This window comes from Macaca thibetana, chromosome 16 (assembly GCF_024542745.1).
Source record: "Macaca thibetana thibetana isolate TM-01 chromosome 16, ASM2454274v1, whole genome shotgun sequence".
Lineage (NCBI taxonomy): Eukaryota > Metazoa > Chordata > Mammalia > Primates > Cercopithecidae > Macaca > Macaca thibetana.
The window spans coordinates 60,897,638-60,925,222 of NC_065593.1; the positions used below are offsets into that span (position 1 = coordinate 60,897,638).

The window sequence follows — 27,585 nt, forward strand, 5'->3', positions numbered from 1 at the left end:
GATGAGTTTTTATTTTATTTATTTTCTTTTTTGAGACAGAGTCTCACTCTGTCGCCCAGGCTGGAGTGCAGTGTTGCAATCTCGGCTCACTGCACCCTCCACCTCCGGGGTTCAAGCAGTCCTCCTGCCTCAGCCACCTGAGTAGCTGGGACTACAAGCATGCATCACCATGCCTGGCTGTTTTTTGTTGTTGTTGTTGTTGTTGTATTTTTAGTAGAGACGGGGTTTCACCACGTTGGCCAGGCTGGTCTCGAACTCCTGACCTCAAGTGATCCGCCTGCCTTGGCCTCCCAACGTGCTGGGATTACAGGCATGAGCCACCACACCTGGCCTAAGGGATGAGTTTTTTAATGATTTCCACAGCTGTCATTAGGTTCTGTCCGCCACTGGAACACAATCCTTTGTTCTTTTCCTCCTGCTTGGAAAACGCCAAGGCTGTTGCCAATGTAGTATCTTCAGCAAAGGAAGGAGGCAGCTGAGTCAGGAGCCCAAAGTACAGAAAAGAGCCACAGCTCATCATGCCTGATGAAGGGAATTCAGAGCAGATTCCTAATTTTCAAAAATTCCATTCTTTGGCTCTTCGTAATGGAAAAATGCAGAATTATAAGTTTAAACTCAAATGGGAGAAACACCTGTGAATTAATATTTTGTGAAAAACAAAACAGGAAACAATACAATCTACATACTGCATGATGTTTTGTGTGTGAAGATGCATATGTAAGAGAATATTGGCCGGGCGCAGTGGCTCACACCTGTAATCCCAGCACTTTGGGAAGTCAAAGCGGGAGGATCACTTGAGCTCTGGAGTTCAAGACCAGCCTGGGCAACATAGTGAAACATCGTCTCTATCCTTTTTTTAAGAATAAAATTTAATTTAAAAGAATATTGGGGCCAGGCATGGTGGCTCATGCCTGTAATCCTGTAATCCCAACACTTTGGGAGGCCAAGGTGAGGGTGTCACTTGAGCCCAGAAGTTTAAGGCCAGCCTGAGTAACATAGCAAGACCCTGTCTCTACAAAAAAATATATAGAAAAAATTAGCAGGGTGTGTGGTGGTTCACACCTAGCTATTCGGGAGACTGAGACGGGAGGATCACTTGAGCTTGGGAGGTCAAGGCTGCAGTGAGCTATGATCATACCATTGCACTCTGGCCTGAGTGACAGAGCAAGACTGTCTCAAAATCAATACTGGAATATTGGAAGGAAATACATCAAAATGTTTGCTATGGGTAATGAAAGTGGGGAAGTTTTTTCTTGATTGTTTCCTACGTTTAAGTTTCTGTCAGTGAACATGCATTATGGCTTTTTTTTTTTTTTTTTTCCACTTTTTATTTTTTTGAGATGGAGTCACCCAGGCTGGAGTTCAGTGGCGCGATCTTGGCTCACTGCAACTTCCGCCTCTGGGGTTCAAGAGCGATTCTTCTGCCTCAGCCTCCCAAGTAGCTGTGATTACAGGCGTGTGCTACCACACCCGGCTAATTTTTTGTATTTTAGTAGAGAGGGAGTATCATGTTGGCCAGGCTAGTCTTGAACTCCTGACCTCAAGGGATCCACCCACCTCAGCCTCCCAAAGTGCTGGGATTACAGGAGTGAGCCACCGTACTTGGCCACCCATTATGTTTGAACTCAGACTAGACAGTGTACAGTGTTGTTACAGCAAAATCCCAGCACCCCTGCGCCGGGTGGAGGAGCTGGGCAGGAGGACTTGTCCCTCGCTCTGAGCTTGGTGATCCCGTCTCTCCGCAGGAAAGGCCGAGGGGGACGGCAAGATGCACATCACCCTCTGTGACTTCATCGTGCCCTGGGACACCCTGAGCACCACCCAGAAGAAGAGCCTGAACCACAGGTACCAGATGGGCTGCGAGTGTAAGGTAAGCAGGTCCCGTCTCTGCTGAGGCGTCGCCTCCTCCCACTATCTCCAGATGGACAGCACATGAATTCAGCTCTGTTACTTGCCCCTTCCAGAAAAAGGAGCTGTATGGGGAGTTTTGGTCCCTGGCTTTCCAGAGCCTCTTAATCCCGGGGTTCTGATTTAAGACCAGGCTCTGGGAAGGCAGAGTCATCCCAGGAGTGAGGCTGTCTGGCTGGCGACAAAGCCTTTGGCCCCTGGTCCCTGGAGAGCCCTGAGACACATCTCTGTCAAGGGATGTCTGGAGGCCGGGCGCCATGGCTTATGCCTGTAATCCCATTATTTTGGGAGGCCGAGATGGGCAGGTTACTTGGGGTCAGAAGTTGGAGATCAGCCTGGCCAACATGGTGAAACCTGTCTCTACAAAAATACAAAAATTAGCCAGGTGCGGTGACGCATGCCTGTGATCCCAGCAACTTGGGAGGCTGAGGCTCGAGAATGGCTTGAACGTGGGAGGTGGAGGTTGCAGTGAGCCAAGATCGCGCCACTGTACCCCAGCCTGGGTTGACAGAGTGAGACTCTGTCTCAAAAAAAAAAAAAAAAAAAAAAAAAAAAAAAATGGAGGGGGATGTCTGGAAGGCTAGGAGATTTGAGAGTAAGGCATGAATTCAGCTCTGTTACTTGCCCCTTCCAGAAAAAGGAGCTGTATGGGGAGAATATGGTCCCATGGATCATTTCCTACAAATGCGGATATGCAAACCCTTGTGTGCCTTGTGAGAGGGCACTGCAGGCCTCATGCTTTTTCCAACATTCCCGACATTTTCACACCTGGGTCGGTGTCTACGTGGGGTCTGTGTGTTGAGAACACCTGCTCCTCTTCAAATGAGCCCGGAGGTTGTGCCAGGCACAGTCGTAGCAGCCCGACGCTTGGATGTGACTGTGGAAGGCGAGATCACCACCTCCAGGGCTCCCGGGCTGGCTCCTACCCTGTGGGCTCCTAGCACCCTATCCCCACCCTTCCTGCCGGAAGCATTGCTGAGTGCTGGGCACCTGCCACCCTGGGTCACTCCCAGCGAGTCTGGGACCAGTAGACTCTGGTGAGGCCGTGGGGATTGGCCTTCCTTGGGGAGCTGCCTGGGGCTGCCCTCCCTCCTGACGGCCACCAGCCCCTTCTCAGCATGTTCAAAACAGGAATTCTGAACTCATAGTCTCCAGCCACACATATGTTAAGCAAAACTCCTCTGTGCCCAGCATGAAATCAAAAGCAAGTTCTTCCTTTTTCTTTCCATGGGGCAGTGAAGGCGGTCATCCTCTTGTAGCCTCGGGTTCCTTTGCCAAATTGCTAGTTGCCTATGACCTCAGGGCTCGGCCTTGAGCAGTTCCCAATTCCCGGCCTTTTCACTGGGCTGGAATCTGTCTCCAGGAAACCCAGGCCCTTTTATTGTTGCTATGTCCCCCAGAGGGCAGGGCCAAGCCAGGCCATTCTCTCATGCTCAGGAAGGTAGAAGATGGCCCAAAGGGAAGCACACCTGCAGCAGGAGGGGGGCCCCGGTGGGCGGGGCACAGCTTCCCTGCAGGTAAGACCCCCTCGCAGGCCAGCCGCCTGCCCCTGCAGGAGCTGTGGGTCTCGGGAGAGGCTGCCATCCCTGCACATCGCAGGTAGGCACATTGCCGGGTTCTGGACATGCCCCCGGAGCAGCCTCTGCCCACCCCTTCCTGGGTTCCTGACTCCGTCCCCCTCTGTGTGCCCCTCCCCAGATTACGCGCTGCCCCATGATCCCGTGCTACATCTCCTCCCCGGACGAGTGCCTCTGGATGGACTGGGTCACAGAGAAGAACATCAACGGGCACCAGGCCAAGTTCTTCGCCTGCATCAAGAGAAGCGACGGCTCCTGTGCGTGGTACCGCGGCGCGGCGCCCCCCAAGCAGGAGTTTCTTGACATCGAGGACCCATAAGCAGGCCTACAACACCCCTGTGGCCAACTGCAAAAACAGCCTCCAAGGGTTTCGACTGGTCCAGCTCTGACATCCCTTCCTGGAAACAGCATGAATAAAACACTCATCCCGTGGGTCCAAATTAGTACAGTTCTGCTCCCCGCTTCTCCTTTTAGACACGGTTGTGGGTCTGGAGGGAGACATGGGTCCAGGGTCCTCATCCCATCCTCCCTCTGCCAGGCACTGTGTGTCTGGGGCTTCGATCCTTGGGTGCAGGCAGGGCTGGGACATGTAGCTTGCCTCCCAGTCCCTGCCTTGGCACCGTCACAGATGCCGAGCAGGCAGCACTTAGGGATCTCCCAGCCGGGTTAGGGCGGGGCCTGGAAATGTGCATTTTGCAGAAACTTTTGAGGGTCGTTGCAAGACTGTGTAGCAGGCCTACCAGGTCCCTTTCATCTTGAGAGGGGCATGGCCCTTGTTTTCTGCAGCTTCCACGCCTCTGGCCCTAGTGTAACACTCCCTGCCCCTGGCAAGTGCCCCCATCACCCCGGTGCCCACCATGACCTCCCAGCACCTGTGGCTCCCCCCACATCCAGGGACAGCCTGGAACCAGCGGCTTATTCTTGAAGGAGCCCCATCAATCCTATTAATCCTCAGAATTCCAGTGGGAGCCTCCCTCTGAGCCTTGTAGAAATGGGAGCGAGGAACCCCAGCCTCAGCTGAGTCTTTTTGGTCTCCTGCACCCCCCGTCCACATGCTTCCCCAGCCTGCAGGGGGAATTGGTGAGGTCCTGTCCTGAGGCTGCTGTCCGGGGCCGGTGGCTGCCCTCAAGGTCCCTTCCTGAGCTGCTGTGGTTGCCATTGCTTCTTGCCCATTCTGGCACCAGGCACCTGGATTGAGTGGCACGGCTTTGCTTTATCTGGGCTTGTGTGCAGGGCCTGGCTGTGCTCCCCATCTGCACATCCTGAGGACAGAAAAAGCTGGGTCTTGCTGTGCCCTCCTGGGCTTAGTGTTCTCTCCCTCAAAGACTGACAGCCATCGTTCTGCACGGGGCTTTCTGCACATGACGCCGGCTAAGTGTAGTAAGAAGTCCAGCCTAGGAAGGGAAGGATTTTGGAGGTAGGTGGCTTTGGTGACACTCTCACTTCTTTCTGAGCCTCCAGGATACTTGGGCCTGTTTTAAGAGACATCTCCTTTTTCTAACGATGAATTCTCAGATGATTCTCAGATGATGAATTCTCAGAGTTGCAGATATACCAACTTCTGCTTGTATTTCTCAAATGACAAAGATGACCTAGCTAAGAAACTTCTTAGGGAACTAGGGAACCTATGTGTTCCCTAAACATGGTTTCCTGAAGCCCGTGATATGGGGATCAGAATAGGAAGAACTTTCTCGGTAACGATAAGGAGAATCTCTTTTGCTCCCACCTGTGTTGTAAAGATAAACTGACGATATATAGGCACATTATGTAAACATACACACGCAATGAAACTGAAGCTTTTCGGCCTGGGAGTGGTCCTGCAAAATGCTTCCAAAGCCACCTTAGCCTGTTCTATTCAGTGGCAACCCCAAAGCACCTGTTAAGACTCCTGACCCCCAAGTGGCATGCAGGCCCCATGCCCGTCGGGACCTGGTCAGCACAGATCTTGATGACTTCCCTTTCTAGGGCAGACTGGGAGGGTATCCAGGAATCGGCCCCTGCCCCACGGGCGTTTTCATGCTGTACAGTGATCTAAAGTTGGTAAGATGTCATAATGGACCAGTCCATGTGATTTCAGTATATACAACTCCACCAGACCCCTCCAACCCATGTAACACCCCACCCCCGTTCGCTTCCTGTACGGTGATATCATATGTAACATTTACTCCTGTTTCTGCCGATTGTTTTTTTAATGTTTTGGTTTGTTTTTGACATCAACTGTAATCATTCCTGTGCTGTGTTTTTTATTACCCTTGGTAGGTGTTAGACTTGCACTTTTTTTAAAAGAGGTTTCTGCATCGTGGAAGCATTTGACCCGGAGCGGAACGCGTGGCCTATGCAGGTGGATTCCTTCAGGTCTTTCCTTGGGTTCTTTGAGCATCTTTGCTTTCATTCGTCTCCCGTCTTTGGTTCTCCGGTTCAAATTATTACAAAGTAAAGGATCTTTGAGTAGGTTCGGTCTGAAAGGTGTGGCCTTTATAGTCGATCCACACACGTTGGTCTTTTAACCATGCTGAGTAGAAAACAAAACAGGTTAAGAAGAGCCTGGTGGCAGCTGAGAGAGGAAGCCGCTCAAATACCTTCACAGTAAATAATGGCAATAGATATATAGTTTAAGAAGGCTCTCCATTTGGCATCGTTTAATTTATATGTTATGTTCTAAGCACAGCTCTTTTCTCCTATTTTCATCCTGCAAGCAACTCAAAATATTTAAAATAAAGTTTACATTGTAGTTATTTTCAAATCTTTGCTTGATAAGTATTAAGAAATATTGGACTTGCTGCCGTAATTTAAAGCTCTGTTGATTTTGTTTTCGTTTGGAGTTTTGGGGGAGGGGAGCACTGTGTTTCTGCTGGAATATGAAGTCTGAGACCTTCCGGTGCTGGGAACACACAAGAGTTGTTGGAAGTTGACAAGCAGACTGCGCATGTCTCTGATGCTTTGTATCATTCTTGAGCAATCGCTCGGTCCGTGGACAATAAACAGTATTATCAAAGAGAACGTGGGCTCTCTCTGTGTGGCTGTATCCTACATTCAGAATGGCCACTTTCTAGCTCAAGAATGGGAATCAGCCCCTGCAAGGAGCCTTTCCTGTCCAGCGGGAGGGGGCGCCCTGTGTCCTCCAGAGAAACAAGGCCAGTGAGCTCTGAGTCAAATGTGGGATGCAGACTAGGTGCAGTGGCTCACGCCTGTCATCCCAGCACTTTGGGAGACTGAGGCGGGTGGATCGTTTGTGTCCAGGAGTTCGAGACTAGCCTGGCCAACTTAGCAAAACCCCGGCTCTACAAAAAATAGGTGTGGTGGCATCTGTCTGTGGTCCCAGCTACTCAAAAGGCTGCGATGGGAGGATCACTTGAGCTGTGGTGGCAGAGATGGGACAGGTAAAAGCAAATGTGGTTTTCTTAGGTGGATGAAGAGGCAGAAGCGTAGGACAGGGTCCCCCTCATTCAGCACGTTTTATTATAGAGAAACGCAGAGCCATGCACCTGTCTCACAGCTTCAACACTGAGGGCTTCATGGCCAGCTTTAGACCTACCCTCAGTCTTCACCCACCCTGCCCGAAATTATTTGGAAAAAAAAATTCCAGGCATCAAACAGTCTCATTTATCAATATTCTAGTACGCATGTTTAAAAAATAAAAACTACTTTTTTTTTTTTTTTTTTTTTTTTGAGATGGAGTCTCGCTCTGTCGCCCAGGCTGGAGTGCAGTGGCCGGATCTCGGCTCACTACAAGCTCCGCCTCCCGGGTTTACGCCATTCTCCTGCCTCAGCCTCCCGAGTAGCTGGGACTACAGGCGCCCGCCACCTCACCCGGCTAGTTTTTTGTATTTTTTAGTAGAGACGGGGTTTCACCGTGTTAGCCAGGATGGTCTCGATCTCCTGACCTCGTGATCCGCCCGTCTCGGCCTCCCAAAGTGCTGGGATTACAGGCTTGAGCCACCGCGCCCGGCCAAAAAACTACTTTTTTTTTTTTTGAGATAGTCTTGCTCTGTTACCCAGGCTGGAGTGCAATGGCACAATCTTGGCTCACTGCAACCTCCACCTCCTGGGTTCAAGTGATTCTCCTGCCTCAACCTCCTGAGTAGCTGGGATTACAGGCACCCGCCACAACACCCAACTAATTTTTGTATTTTTAGTAGAGACGGGGTTTCACCATGTTGGTCAGGCTGGTCACGAACTCCTGACCTCATGATCCGCCCGCCTCGGCCTCCCAAAGTGCTGGGATTACAGGCGTGAGCCACCGCGTCTGGCCAAAAATTAAAAACTACTTTTAAAACCTTTTTTCAGGCCGGGTACAGTGGCTCACACCTGTAGTCCCAGCACTTTGGGAGGCCAAGCTGGGCGGATTGCTTGAGCCCAGGAGTTCAAGACCAGCCTGGACAACATGGAGAAACCCCAACTCTACAAAAAAATACAAAGATTAGCTGGGCGTGGTGGTGCATGCCTGTAGTCCCAGCTACTCGGGAGGCTGAGGTGGATCACTTGAGCACAGGAGGTGGAGGTTGCAGTGAGCTGAGATCGCACCACTGCACTCCAATCTGGGTGACAGAGTGAGATCCTGTCTCAACAAAAACAAAAAATCCAAAATACCTTTACCACATGTTAAACACTTACTTAGAATTCATCAATGTCATCAAATATCCAGTCAGTTTCTGACATCTCTAACTATCTCATAGATGCTTTTGTGTGGTTTATGGGTTTGAATCAAGACCCAAATAAGATCCATCCATTGCAGTTGATCTGACTCCTAGGTCTCTCTCTCTCTCTCTTTTTTAAATAACTTTTTTTTTTCCTCTAAGTTCACTTTGAACAGTGAGTTTGAAGCTCCCCCTTCTTTTTTTTTTTTTTTTTTGAGACAGTCTTGCACCATTGCCCAGGCTGGAGTGCAGCGGTGTGATCTCAGCTCAATGCAACCTCTACCTCGAGAGTAGCTGAGATTACACGTGTGCATCACGACACCCGGCAAATTCTTGTATTTTTAGTAGAAGTGGGGGTTTCACCATGTTGGTGAGGCTGGTCTCAAACTCCTGGCCTCAAGCGATCTGCCCGCATCGGCCTCCCGTAAGCCACCGTGCTTGGCCTCCCAGGTCTCTCTTATTCTCCAGGTTGTTTCTCTCTGCTCCCGCTCTATCCTCGTGCTGAGAAAGATGGTCCCATCATAATTCAAGCTTCAAGCAAAAGTCTCATAATGCTTTGCCATAAGGACTTTTTTTTTTTTTTTTTTTTTTTTTTTTTTTTGGAGACAGAGTCTCATCCTGTCGCCCAGGCTGGAGTGCAGTGGCACAATCTCGGCTCACTGCAACCTCCGCCTCCGGGTTCACGCCGTTCTCCTGCCTCAGCCTCCAGAATAGCTGGGACTACAGGCACCCGCCACTACGCCCGGCTAATTTTTTGTATTTTTAGTAGAGACGGGGTTTCACTGTGTTAGCCAGGATGGTCTCGATCTCCTGACCTCATGATCCACCCGCCTCGGCCTCCCAAAGTGCTGGGATTACAGGCGTGAGCCACGGCACCCGGCCATGGACATTCTTTAATGGTGTATTTGAACAGTTAGCTGCCCCCTGGCCCATGTGCACAGTTTGTTATACAGAATCTATTATTCCAGGGGCGGCCAGAAGAATCGTGTTTCCTATTGGATGCAGTTACTGCCCAAAAAGCAAGAACAAACTTACCGACATTTGAAGTTTGCCCCAATGTCACATTAAATGTGATCCACTTAATATCTACTGCAGAAATATTTGGATTGTTTCTTGTGTATGTCCAAATATATAGGGAAAATGGTTGAGTGGTATACTATAATAACAATATCAAAACTTTCCATTTCATACAAATGAACTTACTTGGCATTTGCAGCCTGCATTTGGAGTTTTAGTAAGCAGCACGCCAGGTGACTTATACCCTTTTCATATATTTACACATTTAGGTCAAACTTGACTTAAACTCATTATGGAAATTTTAAAACATATACAAAAATGCAGAGAATGGTATGACCAACTCCATGTGTCTATGATCCGTTTTCAACAATTATCCACATTTTGCTGATCTTTGAAAACAATTTAAAATCAGTTTGTAGGCCGGGCGCCATGGCTTACGTTTGTAATCCCAGCACTTTGGGAGGGTGAGGCGTGAGGATCACCTGAGGTCAGGAGTTCGAGACCAGCCTGGCCAACATGGCAAAACCCCGTGTCTACTAAAAATACAAAAATTAGCCAGGTGCAGTGGTGGGTGCCTGTAATCCCAGTTACTCGGGAGGCTGATGCAGAATCACTTGAACCCAGGAGGCGGAGGTTGCAGTGAGCCGAGATTGCACCATTGCACTCCAGCTTGGGCGACAGAGCGAGACTCCATCTCGAAAAACACACAAATAAAACAAAACAAAAAAATTAGCTGGGCATGGTGGTGCATGCCTGTAGTCCCAGCTACTCAGGAGGCTGAGGCAGGAGAATCACTTGAACCCAGGCGGCAGAGGTTGCAGTGAGCAAGATCACACCACTGCACTCCAGCCTGGGCAACAGAGCAAGACTCTCCCTCGAAAAAGAAGAAGAAGAAAAAAATCAGTTTGTAGACCCACATATGGGGTAACAACATTGTTAGGGACACAACCAGACACCATTATTTCCTCTCAGTCTTGTTTATCCTGTGAAAGAAAAATGAATGGGGACAGGTGAGGCCAGCCTTAACCCACCAACACAGATGTGTGTACCCATCATGGAAAAGCAGCAAGAGACCCTGTAAGATCCAACCTGAAGGGACGTGGGCCTGGTGGTGGAGCTGGGGAGCCACCAGGACAGGTTAAAGAACTTTGGAGCTGGCCAGGTGCGGTGACTCACGCCTGTAATCTCAGCCACTCGGGAGGCCGAGCTGGGAGAATCACTTGAAACCCACAGGTGGAGGTTGCAATGAGCCAAGATGGAGCCTCTGTATTCCAGCCTGGGCAGCAGAGCGACACTCAGTCTCAAAAACATAAATAAATAAAAATAAAGTACTTCGGAGCTGATGGAAGAATTTGAGCCTAGTTATAGGACACATAGTAGCAACATCTTTCCCTCCTAATTTTTAATGGATACTTTTACCTGATGTAAATTTAAAAAATAATTAAACCCAAACAGTGGAATGTGGAATTACAATATTTTACTAGCATCAATTTTATTATAGGCAATTAGCTGTGACCATAGATTTTTGTTCTTTCTTTCTTTTCTTCTTTTTGAGACAGTGTCTCATTCTGTCATCCAGGCTGGAGTGCAGTGGTACAATCTTGGCTTACTGCAATCTTCACCTCCCGGGTTCAAGCAATTCTCATGCCTCAGCCTCCCGAGCAGCTGGGGCTACGGGCGCACCACCATGCCCAGCTAAGTTTTGTATTTTTAGTAGACAGGGTTTCACCATGTTGGCCAGGATGATCTCGATCTCTTGACCTCGTGATCTGCCCCCTCAGCCTCCAAAGTGCTGGGATTACAGGCGTGAGCCACCTCACCTGGCTGCCTTCTAACCATTTTTAAGTGTACAATTCAGTGGTGTTAATTACACTTACAATGTTTTTATGGCCATCACCACTATTTCCAAAACTTTTTCACCACACCCCAGAAACTCTGTCACCATTACTCAATAACCCCCCGTGTCCTCCTCCTTCTAGCCCCTGGTAACCTCTAATCTACTTTGTCTCTATGGATTTGCCTATTCTAAATATTCCATCGTCCTGCATGATTCCACCTATGTTATGTCTGGCTCACTTAGCACATGTCTTCAAGGTCCATTGGTATTATAGCATGGATCCATGCTTCCTTCTTTTTCATGGCTAATATTCCATTGTGTGTATCTATTCCATTTTGTTGATCCATTCATCTGTCAGTAGACACTGGGGTTGCTTCTGCCTTTTGGCTATTGTGAATAATGTGGCCATGAACATGGGTGTGCAAATATCTGTGTCCCTGCTTTTAATTGGTATATATACACACACACACTTAGTATATGTATATAGATATCTATATACTATAGATATATATAAATACCTACTATAGATATATAGAGCCATATATACATTAACCAACATTAATTCAACATTAATCTTTGAAGGAAATGACATGAAGCTTGTTTCAAATTCAGCTTCTCTGATTCAGCATATATATATCTAAACTATATATATATGCACAGTATATAGGTATATACACAATATTATGTATATGTGTATATACATAGTATTATGTGTAATTATTGCAATACAGACCAGGCATGGTGGCTCACGCCTGTAATCCCAGCACTTTGGGGAGCCAAGGCGGGTGGATCACCTGAGGTCAGGGGTTCGAGACCAGCCTGGCCAACTTGGTGAAACCCCATCTCTACTAAAAATACAAAAAATCAGCCGCGCTTGGTGGTGCGTGCCTGTAATCTCAGCTAATCGGGAGGCAGAGGCAGAAGAATCGCTTCAACCCGGGAGACAGAGGTTATAGTGAGCTGAGATGGCGCCACTGCACTCCAGACTGGACGACAGAGCAAGACTGTGTCTCAAAAATAAAAAAAAATTGCAATATAATAATTATATATAATACTATATAAGTAAAATTGTATTGCAATAATTAAGTCTGGGAGCATAGTATATATAGATAGATAATATCTATACATACATAGTATATACTATGTCTATATATACTGTATACAGAGTGTATATATAGTTTATATAGTATGTGTAGATGGTATATATAGTAGTCCTATGTTTCGCTTTTGGAGGAAGCACCGTCCTGTTTTCTGCAGTGGCTGCACTGTTTTACACACCTACCGGTGGTGTCTGAGGGTTGGTCTGCTCTAAAGTTATTCTTCCTACACCTCCCAAAGTGGAATTCCAAAACTGCCTTGTTAGACCAGCCTGACAATTTACAATATTCATGGAAAGATACTTCCTAGTATGTTCAAAATACCAAGGTTAAGATGCCTGGAAGTTATATTTTAAAAAAAAAAAAGAAAGAAACAGCTGTCTTTGCCGCATCTACTGTGAGAATGAAGATCGTTCCCAGCAACCAACCTGTGGATATTCCAGAAAAGGTCAACATGACTCTAAAGGAACACACAGTTATTGGGAAGTGCCTGAGAGCAACCCTGAGGAGGGACTATATTTATTTATTTTATTTATTTTTTTGGGACAGGATCTTGCCATGTCACCCAGGCTGGAGTGCAGTGGTGCGATCTTGGCTCACTGCAACCTCCGCCTCCCAGGTTCAAGCAATTTTCCTGCCTCAGCCTCCCTACTAGCTGAGACTACAGGAACGTGCCACTACGCCTGGCTAGTTTTTGTATTTTTAGTAGAGACAAGGTTTCACCATGTTGGCCAGGCTGGTCTCAAACTCCTGGCCTCAAGTGATCTGCCTGCCTCTGCCTCCCAAAGTGTTGGGATTACAGGTGTGAGCCACGACACCCAGCCTTGAGGAGGGACTTCAATCATGTCGATGTAGAACTCAGTCTCCTTGGAAAGGAAAAGAGGCTCCGGGTTGACAAATGGTGGGGAAACAGAAGGGAGCCGGGTGCCACTGGGACTGTTCGTGGTCGTGTAGGGAGCATGGTCAAGGGGGCTGCCCTGGGTTTCATTACAAGATGAGCTCTGTGGGTGTTCACTTCCCCACCAACGTCGTTATCCAGGAGAACATGACTCTTGTTGAAATCCGAAACATCTTGGGTGGAAAATCCATCTGCAGGGTTTGGATGAGGCCAGGTGATGTTTATTCAGTATCTCAAGCCCAGAATGTCGAATTAATCTTTGAAGGAAATGACACTGAGCTTGTTTCAGGCTTGTTCAAATTCAGCTGCTCTGATTCAGCAAGCAGCAAGAGTTAAAAACAAGGATATCAGAAAATGTTGGGGTGCTGTCTACGTCTCCTACAAAGGAACAGTTCCGCAGGCTGCTGAGGAAGTTCTAAGAGTTGTCCAGCTACAGAAACATGATGTTGGATGACTCCTCAGACCGATCTGTGATATTTAGATGATGCAATAAAAGACCTATAGATTTGGGGAAAAAAATTAAATGAAAAAAAAATCACATTGAAAATCACAAAGCGGGCCAGGCGCGGTGGCTCAAGCCTGTAATCCCAGCACTTTGGGAGGCCGAGGCGGGCGGATCACAAGGTCTGGTGATCGAGACCACAGTGAAACCCCGTCTCTACTAAAAATACAAAAAATTAGCCGGGCGCGGTGGCGGGCGCCTGTAGTCCCAGCTACTCAGGAGGCTGAGGCAGGAGAATGGCGGGAACCCGGGAGGCGGAGCTTGCAGTGAGCCGAGATCGCGCCACTGCACTCCAGCCTGGGCAACAGCGTGAGACTCCGTCTCAAAAAAAAAAAAAAGAAAAAAAGAAAATCACAAAGCGTAAGCCATCTACACCTTTTTTTTTTTCTTTTTTGAGACGGAGTTTCACTCTGTCACCCAGGCTGGAGTGCAGTGGCGCGATCTCGGCTCACTGCAAGCCCTGCCTCCTGGGTTCAAGCGATTCTCCTGCCTCTGCCTCCCGAGTAGATGGGACTACAGGTAAGTGCCATCACGCCCGGCTAATTTTTGTATTCTAGTTGAGACAGGGTTTTACCATGTTGGTCAGGTTGGTCTTGAACTCCTGACCTCAAGGTGATCCGCCCGCCTCAACCTCCCAAAGTGTTAGGATTATAGGCGTGAGCTCCTGCACCCAGCCCATCTATACCTTTGCAGGGGACTCTGGAGAATTCCGTGTAGCAGGTTGACCTATGGAGACAAACTTGCCTCTCACCCGAGGCACCGCTCACCTGTCTGCAGCCTGAGTGCTTCATCTATAGTGGGGACCTCTTGCCTGTGGGGCACGTGGTCCACCCCTCCAGCCTCAGCCCGCCCAATGGCCTCCTTTTCTTTTTTCTTTTTATTTTGAGATGGAGTCTCACTCTGTCTCACAGGCTGGAGTGCAGTGGCACAATCTCGGCTCACTGCAACCTCCACCTCCCAGGTTCAGTGATTCTCCTCTTTATTTTCTCGAAGGTGCCAAGCTTGCTCCTGTCTCGGGCACTTTGTTCATGCTGTTCTCTCATTCCAGAACCTCCTTCCCTTGCTCCTCTTACAGCCGGCCTCTCCTCATCTTCCCACTTTCAACGGAGGTAGCACATCCTCGCAAGAGTTTTCCCCAGTGCCCCAGGCCAAGGTATTCTCCCTCACCTCATCCTGCTCTTGGCCTGGTCACCCCATTGGTAATAATAATTATGCAAATGTGTTCATTTGTTTATGACCTGCGTGTTCTTAAGTCCTTTGTGGGGAGAGTCCAGGGTTGATTCGCTCACCACCATGTGAAACAGAGTAAATAAGAAATATTTGCGGCCGGGCACGGTGGCTCAAGCCTGTAATCCCAGCACTTTGGGAGGCCGAGACGGGCGGATCACGATGTAAGGAGATCGAGATCATCCTGGCTAACACAGTGAAACCCCGTCTCTACTAAAAAATACAAAAAATTAGCCGGGCACGGTGGTGGGCGCCTGTAGTCCCAGCTACTTGGGAGGCTGAGGCAGGAGAATGGCGTAAACCCAGGAGGCGGAGCTTGCAGTGAACTGAGATCCGGCCACTGCACTCCAGCCTGGGCGACAGAGCGAGACTCCGTCTCAAAAAAAAAAAAAAAAAAAAAAAAAAAGAAAGAAATATTTGCTAGACGAATCAATTTGTTTGGTGCCACAGGGCCACAGGAAGGGGTGCCAGCCCCAAAAGAACAGTGAAGGCTTTGTGTGGCAGAGGCCTGGAGCCTTCTTCCCCAGGAGTCGGGGGCTGGGGCCCTTTAGCAAGTGCTTCCTAGGGAAACTTCAGGTCCCTCTAGGCAGAAAGGAACCCAGAAGGGTGGATATTTGGGGGAGATGGCTGGCACCAAGCGGGCTGGGACCGCAGGAGGCTGCGTGGGGCCGGGACTTGGAGGGAGGTGATGGAGCAAGGGGAAGGGCTGGCGAGTGTGAGTGTGAGAGTCGGTGGGTTTTGAAAGTGTGAGTGTGGTGGGGTGTGTGAGTGTGTGTGAGGATGTGAGTAAAAGAGAATGTATGTGTGTGTGTGTTAGGGGAATCCCTGGGACCAAACTTATTATGGAAAGGGTAGCATCCTGCCCAGCTGCATTCAGGGGAAGGGCTCTGCCAGCCTAGGGCACATCTGGCTGAGGTGCCCCTTGAGCTTGAGAGCAGTACCAGGGGACCAATGCAAGGAATCCACAGCCTAGAAGACCAGGGTGCACCTCCCCAAACAGCCGGCTGCCTGGAGTGGCTCTTCGGAGCCTGGGTAAACCCCTGGAGATCTGTCCTATTCAAAGGAGGCAGACAGCCCCCAAAATGATTGAGGTTGGGAATTCCAACCATCGATGGGGGAGAGGTATTAAACTAATACAGTTTACCAAAATAAAACAAGAGAAAAGGTCAGGAGGCCAGGCAGGTTGGCTCACGCCTGTAATCCTAGCACTTTGGGAGGCTGAGGTGAGCAGATCACCTGAGGCCAAGAGTTCAAGACCAAACACGGCGAAACCCCATCTCTACCAAAAATACAAAAATTAGCTGGATGTGGTGGAGTGCGCCTGTAATCCCAGCTACTCTGGAGGCGGAGACACGATAATTGCTTGAACCTGGCAGGTGGAGGTTGCAGTGAGCTGAGATTGCACCACTGCACTCCAGCCTGGGCGACAGAGTGAGACTCCACCTCAAAAAAATAAAAGACAAGAGAAAACTACAAAATATGTATTCTGAATTGTGCCAAAGCATCTCGGAGTAGCTGCTGCTCTTGCTAATGCCCTCTGTGGTCCCAGCTCCCTGGCTGCCACCTGCCCGGGCCTGGGCTGCCGCCATGCACAGCCATTCTCCTGGCACGGTCAGATGTGTGAGAATCAACACCATTTAGGAAGGATGACTTTCTCCACCCCTTCTGAGACTAGGAACAAAATGGAAGGGTCGTAAGAATGGTGCCAAGCAGCCAGAAGAGCCACTTCCTTTACCTACCAACAGGTGGCGTGGCGTCATGGCTTCTGTCTTCCGCAAGCGCCTGTGCCCAGCAGCTGCCTGTGCCTGTGCATCTTCTGGGGTGATGCTAATTACAGATTTCCTGAGAGCCCTGTCCCATCTGCCCGGATGGGAAGGATGACATGCGTTGCTGTTCTTCCTAAGGAAAGTGGCATCCCTCCCAAACCTGGGAACTCAGGTCTCCGTGGACCCCAGCACAGACACCTGAGAAAAGGTTTTGCATCAGAGGCTGATGGCAGAGGCTCTATCAGTCCAGCAAGTCACCTGACTGATGTGAAGGGTTCCCCTAGAGCAGGAGGGACATCTGGGCTGAAAACCCTCATTCGAAATGGCCTGGGTTCCCCAGGCACTCAGCACCCATGAAATGCAACCCCAGTGGGTGGAAGAGCAAGTCCACAATTGCACTCCCCTGCCAGGCTAGAGAGAAATGCTGCTATTGCAATTCAGGGGCAACATGCCAACCCCCGCAGACCTAAGGGTGGCTGCAACTGTTGGCCACACCAAAAGCATGCTGGGCAGGCTCACTGTGGATAAATGTGTATGAAAGAACCACATGGAAATTGAAATGTTTGAGATGAGACAATTGAACGATCTCTAAATCCTAAGAGAGAAAACTAGAGAAACATTAAAGATGAAAGAATAAAATATTCTGTTACAGAAAGCTGTAACCAAAACGAATCACATTAGAACTTATCTCAAGAAAAAGGTGCATTAACATAATAGTTATATTGTCACCCAAAAATGACCTGATTGGCTCCCTGCCTGGAAGGTCAAGGTAAGACGGACTCAACTCCTCTCCTGGTTTCACAGTCTGTAGAAGATGGCTGAAGATTTGGGCTAATTTCAGGAGAGACCTACATCGCATTTCTTTTTTTTTTTTTAGACCAAGTATTGCTCTGTTGCCCAGGCTGGAGTGCAGTGGCGTGATCTCAGCTCACTGCAACCTCTACCATCTGGGTTCAAGCAATTCTCCTGCCTCAACCTCCTGAGTAGCTGGGACTACAGGCATGCACCACATACCCGGCTAATTTTTGTATTTTTAGTAGAGACGGGTTTTCACTATGTTGGCCACGCTGGTCTTGAATTCCTGACCTCAAGTGATTTACCGGCGTTGGCCTCCCAAAGTGTTGGGATTACAGGCGTGAGCCACTGTGCCCAGACCTTTTTTTTTTCCTTTTGAGACGGAGTCTCTTTCTGTAGCCCAGGCTGTTGTGCAGAGGCACCATCTCAGCTCACTGCAACCTCCGCCTCCTAGGTTCAAGGGATTCTCGTACCTCAGCCTCCTGAGTAGCTGGGATTGCAGGCGCACACCACCACACCCAGCTAATTTTTGTATTTTTAATAGAGACGGGGTTTCGCCATGTTGGCCATGCTGGTCTTGAACTTCTGACCTCAGGTGATCCGCCCACCTTGGCCTCCCAAAGTGTTGGGATTACAGGTGTGAGCCACCGCGCCCAGGCCAAGGATTCTTACAGATAGGGCGTAGTTTCAGCATCAGACTAATATGGTTTTCTTGTTTGTTTTTTTCAAAAAACACCAGCGCCCAAGTAATAAATACAAGGCGAATTTTGTTTCAAGTACATCTAGCCTCTCTCCCCATCTCCAGTCCCTGCTTTAGGATCCGTGGGGAGGGCATGGAGATTCGCTTTGGGTTGTTTACCTGTGACTTCACCCTACTCATCATTCCTACTTACGTCAAAAAAGACACAGCAGATAGACTGTATTTACAAAGTTCTGCCTTTTGCATAAAGTAGTTTATGCCCATCCTGTGCTTCTCTGAGTTTCTGAGGTCAGGCCAGAAACCAACACTCTCTCCACCTGCCCAGGGGAATGGGGAGGAAGCCAGCGAAGTTGCCTCAGATCAAGCGGATTTTTAAAAATACTGCAAAAGCAATACGTGCTTACGAATACTCAGCTAAAACCATCGCAGAGCTGTCAGAGGACTAAGCTTTTGGAGCGGGTGGGTGGAGCTAGGGATTGCGCAGCGGCCGCCAGACTTCAAAGGTCAAATCTCACTCTCAGATCCCTAATTCCGAAAAGCCATTTCCTCGGCAGCCCCAGGCTTTGGCCGATCGCTCCCAGATCCCTCCCCCTCCAAACTGCAGGTGCTCCGCGTGTGGGAGTCACGGATGGCCCCAGGGCCCGGGAGGTTAAGGCCGAGCGCCCGCGCCTCCGCTTCTCTACAGCCACAGGACGGCCAGGGGACAGGTAGGAGCTCAGCCTTCTCCCTGCCCGGGAGACAGGGCAGGAACGCTGTTGCAGGGGTGGGCAGAGGGTCTCGAGTCCCCGTTCTGGAGCGGGGGGCGCGCCACTGTCACACCTGAGGCGTCCGCAACGGCGCCAGGTGCGCTCTTCCGACCCGGAAGTAGCGGCACCTCAAATGCCCTGCAGGGACGTCACCGGACCGCGGCACAGGTGCGGGAGCGCCTGTGGCCCTGCGCACTTGCGTCATCACGTAGGCTGGCGGGGGTCCCGTGATGGGGAGGTGACGTAGGCGACACGGAAGCGGCGGTGGGCGGGGACAGGGAGTGAGCCGCATCTAGCCCCGCCTCTTAAAGCCTCCCGACTCTTTCGGTGTTAGCGCAGCGCGGCCGCTGGGTGCGGCGCCTTTAAGCGTCGCCGTGACACGTGTGTGAGGCGCCGGAGGCCCGGATGGTGCGCGTGTAGGGCCGCGGGCCGAAGGAGACGCCAGGGCTGCGCAGGCTTGTGGAGCGCCCGCGGAGAGGCCGGGGTAGGCTGGAGTCGGGTGCGGGCGGCGCGCAGGCCCGGGGACGAGAGCGGGGCTGGGGGTTCCGCGAGGCCTGGGCCGTGGGAAGGGCTGGCGGGGCACAGCCGGGGCGCTCAGGGAGGACGTAGGCGCGCGTCCGCGCAGGGCTCCGGCAGTCCCCGAGGAGGGCCCGGGATGCTCCGCCCGCTCGCGAGCTCGGGGTCTTCCCGACGGTCCGGGACCGGGCTGTCCTCGCCGCTCTCCGCCGTCCCCCGGGCTCTGGGCCGGGGTGGGGGCCGCCGGTGCCCGCTGTCTACGCAGGATCCAGGTCGACTCCGGAGAGGCTGAGGTTGGAATCAGGGCGAGGGCGTCGCATGCGGCCGCAGAGTTCAGTGGGGCAGGTGCGGCCCCGGGGCGGGCACTTTCCTCGTGGCTGCGGAGGAGGCCGTGGAGGCCTGGGCGGGGTGCGGTTCCGATACCGCTGCTTCTGGCGGGTGGCGTGGGCGTCCTGGGCTTGGGGCGGGAGTGGCGGCCGCCAAACCCAGACACACGCGAGGGGAGACTCCGCGCGCCCGGGTTTACGTAATTCTCGTCACGGAGCCAGGCTCGGGGGGAGGTGCTCAGATCGCTGCGTCCGCGGCCAGGCTCGGGGCAGGCGCTGCGGAGTCGCCCGGGAGGCCCCTGGAGCGCGGCGCTGGGCCCCAGGAAGCCGCTCTTCCGTGGGCTCCTCTCCCCAGCACGTGGCTGACTCTGCGAGCGTCCATTGCAGTTCATTCTGGAAAAGTGACTTTAGATGGAGGTGGGAGAGGGAATGAGCCTAAATGGTGCTGGCTGGGGTTCGCGCAGGTGGAAATGTGGATGAGGCCTGTGCTGTCCCTGGACCAGAGAGAGCATCCTTCCTGAGTTGGGTAGAGTGTTGATGGTGTGTGCGTCGGAGGGCTTTCTAGTGATTACGGGAACACTTGTCTCGGGCTCCTACATCTCAGAGAGCGAGCGAGCTTGTTTAGGTTATTGCTTGATGTTTTAGGTGGAACTGGTGAAATGGAGATTGACCTGTCACCCTTGAAAAATTGTGTTCAGAATCTCTACATCTACATTAAGGAGTGGGTTAAGTTTAAAGTTAACTTATCTCGAGTGAAATTGGGTTACATCTCCCAAGTTTGGTATGTTCCCTCCCGTAAGTGGTTCTCAAGCGTTGGTTGTGGTGCATGACAAAGCTCTCACCTTCCAGGGTAGATGTGAGTCCTGATACAAAGCAGCGATATTGTGGGAGTTTTTGATACGACTGGATGTCTTCACTTTATAGATGTCTTTTATTCTGAGATCATTTCCTTACACATTTTTTGGGAGTTGGCATACTTTTATTTGTGGATGAAATCATAGGTCTGAGATTTGCTGCAGAATTACCTGGGGATGGGAGGTGACTCAGGATGGGTCAGACGTAATTACTGAGGCTGAGTAAGGGGGGCTCATATGCTCCCTGTGCTGTTCTCCGTTTGTGTGTTTGAATGTTTTCACTGTGAACTGTTTTTACGGAGCTTAATTTTATGTAATCATAGTAATCGTAGATGGTAATGAAAGAGAAAATCCGCACTTAGCAAAGCAAAATTTTGGTAACTCCTATTACTCCCTCAGATTTGTTGTTGTTATTGAAGTTTTACTGGTTCATTGAATCCAGAACTTGGGGATTTATTACCTCTTACCTTTTGGAATTGAGATGAGACTGGAGTTGACTGGTGGGTGTTGGGGAGGGTGTTGTTCTCTGGGCTTATGAGGTGTCAAGGTTAAGGTGTTCATGTCGTGTGCATTACAGCAATTGGTGATGAGGTAGCACAGTCCTCCCGCCTCATCCTGAGTGCACGCGTGGATGCTCCTTGAGCCTAGGATGGCTTTTTCAAGGTAGAGGGTTGCCGGTGCGCGCCGCATCCCTGGGAAGTAGCTGAAGAGACGGTGCAGGAAGAGAGTCGCCTCCACTCATGGTCTCCCTGTCCCTCCCACAGGCTCTGACGCCCGCTCTGTGGCTTTGGTGATGTAACAGGCTACAGCCCAGGAGCGCTTACATTCAGGAGCTCCGTGTAGCAGCTGCCCAACCAAACTCAGCCCTCCGTTAAGATCCTGGTTCCATGCTGCAGAAGGACAGCAGGCCCAAGTCTGCACACGCCAGGTGAGTCTGCCAGGTTTCTGTGTATTTTTTGATTCCACTGAACTGTCTGCATGTGACCTAGCAGTAATTGTTCAATTGGTGAGAAGTCTTTGATAATTCTCATGAGAAAGGGCCCTTTTATTTTCTCAGATCAGACAAGTTATAATGCTGGTTTTACAAAAAAAAAAAAAAAAAAAAAAAAAAAAAAGCTGGCCGGGCACAGTGGCTCACGCCTGTAATCCCAGCACTTTGGGAGGCCGAGGCGGGTGGATCACGAGGTCAGGATATCGAGACCATCCTGGCTAACACGGTGAAACCCGTCTCTACTAAAAATACAAAAAATCAGCCGGGCGTGGTGGCGGGCGCCTGTAGTCTTAGCTATTTGGGAGGCTGAGGCAGGAGAATGGCGTGAACCCAGGAGGCAGAGCTTGCAGTGAGCCGAGATCACGCCACTGCACTCCAGCCTGGGTAACAGAGTGAGACTCCATCTCAAAAAAAAAAAAGCTTCTAAAATTTCTTTACAGAAGCGTTTTTTTTTTTCCCCCACACAATTCTTACAGGTTTTTTTTTTTTTTTGAGACCGAGTCTCGCTCTGTTGCCCAGGCTGGAGCACGGTGGTACGATCTCCGCTCACTCCAACCTTTGCCTCCCGTGTTCAAGCAATTCTCTGCCTCAACCTCCTGAGTAGCTGGGATTACAGGCGCCTGCCACCACGCCCAGCTAATTTTTTTGTATTTTTGGTAGAGACAGGAAACATCTTGGCCAGGCTGGTCTTGAACTCCTACCTCCTGATCCACCTTCCTCGGCCTCCCAAATGCTGGGATTACAGGCGTGAGCCACAATTTCTTTTTTTGTTTTAAAGATGGAGTCTCACTATATTGCCCAGGCTGGACTGCACTGGCTATTCACAGGCATAATCACAGCTCACTGCAGCCTCAAGCTCCTGCCCTCAAGTTATCCTCCCACCTCAGTCTCCCAAGCATCTGGGACCATAGGTCCAGGCCACTGTACCTGGCTTTCCTTTACAGAAGTTTTTATAGAAAAAGATACTTGATCCATGTATAGAATTAGATGATCCATTGTGATAAATTTGAATGGCTTAATAAGAGGTGCTGGAGGAGGTCCTTACTTTCACTAGAGCAGAATTCTGGGGCACACTTGACTTGTTGATTCTCTAAGGGCAGGCTGGGTGCTGAATACCAGAGGAAGTCGTCATATTTCTGATGCGAGTGAGCAATTTAAGGGACGTATTTTTGAAATTGTGACTCAGATAGTCTGTGCTGTGTTTGAGAAGGTTAAGTTGAGAGGTGGTGGGTAGGGGAAGGCAAGTGGTGGATACAAAGGTAGCGATTGGAGAGGTGCAGGGGTCTCTTCTTGGTTACAGTTTCTATGCAGCTGCACCAATAGTATGGATCCTCTGTTAGGGACTGTAGTATGTAGCAAGTTCTAAAGCACTTCCCAAGCCTGTTGTTTTTGTTGCTATATTACAGTAGAATAGGAGGTTTGGAGCAGTCACAGTAGTTAGTTGTCCCTGGGTTTCATAGCTAAGGGTGATAGAACCTCTGAGGGCCAGCACATTCCAAAGCCTGTAATCTACCCACTCTCCCACTTTGCTTTTCTTCTTCTCTTTAGATAAGTGTCCTGGGAAGACATTTGCTTAAGTTTAGGTGTCCAATGGATACTGTTCTCTAGGCCTGCTACTTGCTCTTCTTCTCCTTCCTCACTTTTAAAAAGATAATTTGTATAAGCACTGTCTAATAGAAATATAATACAAGCCACAAATATAATTTAAAATTTTATAGTAGCCACGTTAACAAGAAGCAGGTGAAATTCGTTTTCATAATTTATTTAACCCAATATATATAAAATATTACCATTTCAACATGTAACTGATCTAAAAATTACTGGGATGGTTTACATTTTCGTCTTATACTGGTGTGTATTTCTCTTCAAAATCTGGTGTGCATTTTACACTTATAGCACCTTTCAACCTGGACTAGCCTCATTTCACATGCTCAGTAGCCACGTGTGGCCTGTGGCCTTCATATTGGAGAGTGCAGGTCTGTACAGACATGCATGTTTATCTGACCTGCATGCTACTTCGTTTATTGCATGGGGGTGTGTGTGTGTATAACCAGTTTGTATGTGAGAATAGTGTCCCCCTGTTTTGGAGCAGACATTTGGACCACATGATGGCCTTTTGAAGGAAATGGCACCAAGAGTGATATCCAGAGCCACTTGATGAGTATCTGTTGAAGAGATGCACATGGCAGGGGCTGTCTGGCTGCCTCAGGGCCACTGTTGTCTGCTCAGCTTTATTTGTAGCGGCATCTTATCTTTTTGTGGGGAAACGTGAACGAATATGTCCAGGTGATTCGTGCTTGGTCTCCCTGTTTCACAGTTCCTTTGTAGGGCTGGCAGATGATCCAGGGGAGCTTTTGTGGTGGCTAGCATCCATATGACCAAATAGGAGATCTTAAGAGAGATTTTTGTCCTGGGATTTCATTATCCATGGCTCTGTGTTGCTTCTTGTCCCCACAGTGATGCACCATGCCAATAGTGGATAAGTTGAAGGAGGCCCTGAAACCCGGCCGCAAGGACTCGGCTGATGATGGAGAGCTGGGGAAGCTTCTTGCCTCCTCTGCCAAGAAGGTCCTTTTACAGAAGATCGAGTTCGAGCCAGCCAGCAAGAGCTTCTCCTACCAGCTGGAGTCCTTAAAGAGCAAATACGTGTTGCTCAACCCCAAAACAGAGGGAGCTAGTCGCCGCAAGAGTGGAGATGACCCACCGGCCAGGAGACAGGGTACAGATGTGCATTGTGCTGGCAGAGAGGCCCTCGCTCCGGGGTGATGAAGTGGATGGACTTAAATGTTGACTAGTTAGTAGGAAAAACAACAGAATGTGGTGAAACAGTTATGAATTTCTGTGTGGGGTCAGTGGATTTCAGTTACAGAAGTAATGATACAGGGTTGGTAGCAAGGAAATCTGTGTACTTGGAGGGTCCTTGGAAGTTGCTCTTCCCCTCATTGCAAGTATAATACAGTCAAAAGTCAGGCTTGGAACTAAGAAAGAGAAATGGGGTGGGCTGCATGTGGGCACAGTGTGGTGCAGAGTGCCAGGACCTGGCTCCCTCCACCGCTCAGTCTCTGAGCCATGCCCTCCATCTATAGTGGGGCCCTAGGATTCTAGAGCCAAGCAGCCTGGGAGATCCGTGGGATGACTGGGTTTACTCCTGAGCTTTCCAGGAATGTCCTGTAAACCAGAATACCAGTTCTTCTCTGGTGCCATGTACCGAGTCACTACATGCTAAGTGTATGCCTCATGAGTTTCTTTTTGTGGTCGACCTGTATGTGGACTTATGTCTTCCTCTTTTCTTCCCTTGTCCCTTTCTTCCTCAGGCAGTGAGCACACGTACGAGAGCTGTGGTGATGGAGTCCCAGCCCCGCAGAAAGTGCTTTTCCCCATGGAGCGACTCTCTCTGAGGTGGGAGCGGGTCTTCCGCGTGGGCGCAGGACTCCACAACCTTGGCAACACCTGCTTTCTCAATGCCACCATCCAGTGCTTGACCTACACACCACCTCTGGCCAACTACCTGCTGTCCAAGGAGCATGCTCGCAGCTGTGAGTGTGGGTTTGCAGCAGTGGGGTGGCTGCGGGTCTGGATTAGCTAAGCCTGTGCACTTGTGGCACTGCTGCTCTCAGTCTGGATCAAATTTAGGAGGGCAGTTCATAACGTGTAGTAACTGATGAAACCTAAATTTGAATCATGTCTGCTGCAGAATGGGTCATGAAGGTGAATCACTCAGGTAAGGCTGTGTTCGCCAAGCTTTTCTGTAAATAATTACCCAGACAGAAAGATTTTCAAAAGATACTTCCAAAATATATATATTCAATTATTATTTTTTAGAGACAGTGTCTTGCTCTGTCACCCAGGCTGGAATGCAGTGGGTCCATCACAACTCTGTAGTCTTGAACTCCTGGGCTCACGTGATCCTCCCATCTCAGCCTCCCAAAGTGCTGGGATTATAAGTGTGAGCCACCATGCCTGGCCCATTTGTTTTATGGATCTGTTGTTGTATGGATCTGTTGTTGTATCAGTATATCTTATATATATTATAAAACATGCAGCCTGGACAACACAGCAAGATCCCATCTTTACAAAAACAAATCAAGCCTGGGTGTGGTGGCTCACACCTGTGGGAGGCAGAGGCGGGCAGATCACTTGAGGTCAGGAGTTCGAGACCAGCCTGGCCAACATGGTGAAACCCAGTTTCTACTAAAAATATAAAAATTAGGTGTGCTGGGGTGCACCTATAATCCCAACTCCTCGCCAACATGGTGAAACCCAGTTTCTACTAAAAATATAAAAATTAGGTGTGCTGGGGTGCACCTATAATCCCAACTCCTCGGGAGGCCGAAGCAGGAGAATTGCTTGAACATGGGAGGCAGAGGTTGCAGTGAGCCGACCAAGATCGCGCCACTGCACTCTAGCCTGGGCGACAGAGCAAGACTCTTATCTCACGCACACGAAAAAACAAAACAATTAGCTGGATGTGGTGGTGTGCTCTATTTGATTAAAATAGAGGTGAAATAAGATATAACTTACCAAAAACTGAAGGAAATAGAAAGTGAAGAGTCTTTTAACTATTAAAGAAATTAAAGCAGTGGTTAAAAATCTTCCCATGAGAAACCCCAAGCAGGGACAATGTTATTTCTTGTAACTTTTTTGTGTGTGTGTGATGGACTCTGTTGCCCAGGCTGGAGTACAATGGTGTGATCGCGGCTCACTGCAACCGCAGCCTCCTGGGTGCAAGCAGTTCTCCTGTCTCAGCCTTCCGAGTAGCTGGAACTATAGACACACGCTGCCACGCCTGGCTAATTTTTGTATTTTTAGTAGAGACGAGGTTTCCCCATATTGGTCAGGCTGGTCTCGAACTCCTGACCTCAGGTGATCCAACCGCCTCAGCCTCCTGAAGTGCTGGGATTACAGATGTGAGCCACTGTGCCCAGCCAATTTCTGTGTAACTTTTAAGAAACAATTCCAGTCCTTTACACTTTCTTCCAAAGAATAGAGAAGGAGAGAATCCTTCCCAGCTCATTCTGTAAAGTTCCTGTAACTCGGGTGACAATAATAAGGAAAATACGAGAAAGAAAATGGATAACCATGACTTCTTCACAAACAGATATAAGAATTGTAGGAAGAATTGTAGGAAAATACTACCAAATAACACAGTTTCTTTTTTGTTTGTTTGTTTGAGATGGAGTCTTGCTCTGTTGCCCAGGCTGGAGTGCAGTGGTGCAATCTTGGCTTACTGCCAGCTCCGCCTCCTGGGTTCACGCCGTTCTCCTGCCTCAGCCTCCCGAGTAACTAGGACTACAGGTGCACGTCACCACGCCCAGGGGTTTCACCGTGTTAGCCAGGAAGGTCTTAATCTCCTAACCTTGTGATCCCCCTGCCTCGGCCTCCCCAAGTGCTGGGATTACAGGTGTGAGCCACCGCACCCGGCCCCAAATGACACAGTTTCTAAAAAACTGTAAGCAACTTATGTTTATCCTAGGAATGCAGGATGTTTTTGTCACAGAAAATCTCCAAGTGGAATTCTGGAGGGAGCAGAGCAGTTGAAAGCACAGCTCAGGAGCCTGGCCTTTAGGGTTTGCTTTCCAGCTTTGCCCTTTAGTAACTGAGTTTTTGAGAATGCCCCTGGTCTGTGGAAGAGCGAGACTATCTTCCTTACAGAGTGTTGTGAGGCTCAGATGAATTCTGAGTGAGTCAAGTGCCTGGAGTAGCAGCCGGCAAACAGGGAGTGCTGTAGAAGTAAGTGACTGCTGCTGGCCGGGCGCGGTGGCTCACACCTGTAATCCCAGTACTTAAGGAGGCCGAGGCAGGCGGATCATGAGGTCAGGAGTTCATGATCAGCCTGGCTAACATGGTGAAACCCCTTCTCTACTAAATACAAAAAATTAGCTGGGTGTGGTGGTGTACGCCTGTAGTCCGAGCTACTTGGGAGACTGAGACAGGAGAATCGCTTGTACCTGGGAGGCGGAGGTTGCAGTGAGCCAAGATCTCACCATTGCACTCCAGCCTGGACAACAAGAGCAAAACTCTGTCTCAAACAAAAAAATTAGCTGGGCGTGTTGGCACGCACCTGTAATCCCAGCTACTTGAGATGCTGAGGCAGGAGAATCGCTTGAACCCAAGAGGCAGAGGTTGCAGTGAGCTGAGATCACGCCACTGCACATTAGCCTGGGCGACAGAACAAGATTCCATCTCAGAAA

At 49.7% G+C, this 27,585-nt stretch overlaps 3 protein-coding genes and 1 pseudogene across 9 annotated transcripts in view; 3 read left to right on the plus strand and 1 right to left on the minus strand.

Annotated features, from left to right (window-relative positions):
- Positions 1-6,485, plus strand: part of TIMP2 (TIMP metallopeptidase inhibitor 2) — a 71,258-nt gene extending 64,773 nt beyond the window's left edge. For both annotated transcript variants that reach the window (XM_050764446.1, XM_050764447.1), the window contains exons 4-5: positions 1,746-1,870; positions 3,607-6,485. In XM_050764446.1, coding sequence (XP_050620403.1) covers positions 1,746-1,870; positions 3,607-3,804 — 323 coding nt within the window. In that variant the 3' untranslated portion in view covers positions 3,805-6,485. The remainder of the gene's footprint in view (positions 1-1,745; positions 1,871-3,606) is intronic.
- Positions 1-27,585, minus strand: part of ENGASE (endo-beta-N-acetylglucosaminidase) — a 639,565-nt gene that overhangs the window by 231,277 nt on the left and 380,703 nt on the right. The window lies entirely within an intron of this gene.
- LOC126938317 (60S ribosomal protein L9-like) lies at positions 9,263-13,460 on the plus strand (annotated as a pseudogene).
- The window catches only part of USP36 (ubiquitin specific peptidase 36), a 44,361-nt gene continuing 35,301 nt past the window's right edge, over positions 18,526-27,585 (plus strand). For 4 of the 6 annotated variants that reach the window (XM_050764187.1, XM_050764188.1, XM_050764191.1 and 1 more), the window contains exons 1-4: positions 19,128-19,191; positions 21,168-21,331; positions 23,852-24,113; positions 24,709-24,930. In XM_050764187.1, the coding sequence (XP_050620144.1) occupies positions 23,861-24,113; positions 24,709-24,930 (475 nt within the window). In that variant the 5' untranslated portion in view covers positions 19,128-19,191; positions 21,168-21,331; positions 23,852-23,860. Of the gene's footprint in view, positions 18,669-19,127; positions 19,192-21,167; positions 21,332-23,851; positions 24,114-24,708; positions 24,931-27,585 lie in introns of those variants that run through there. The other 2 variants (XM_050764189.1, XM_050764192.1) reach the window with 2 other exon arrangements.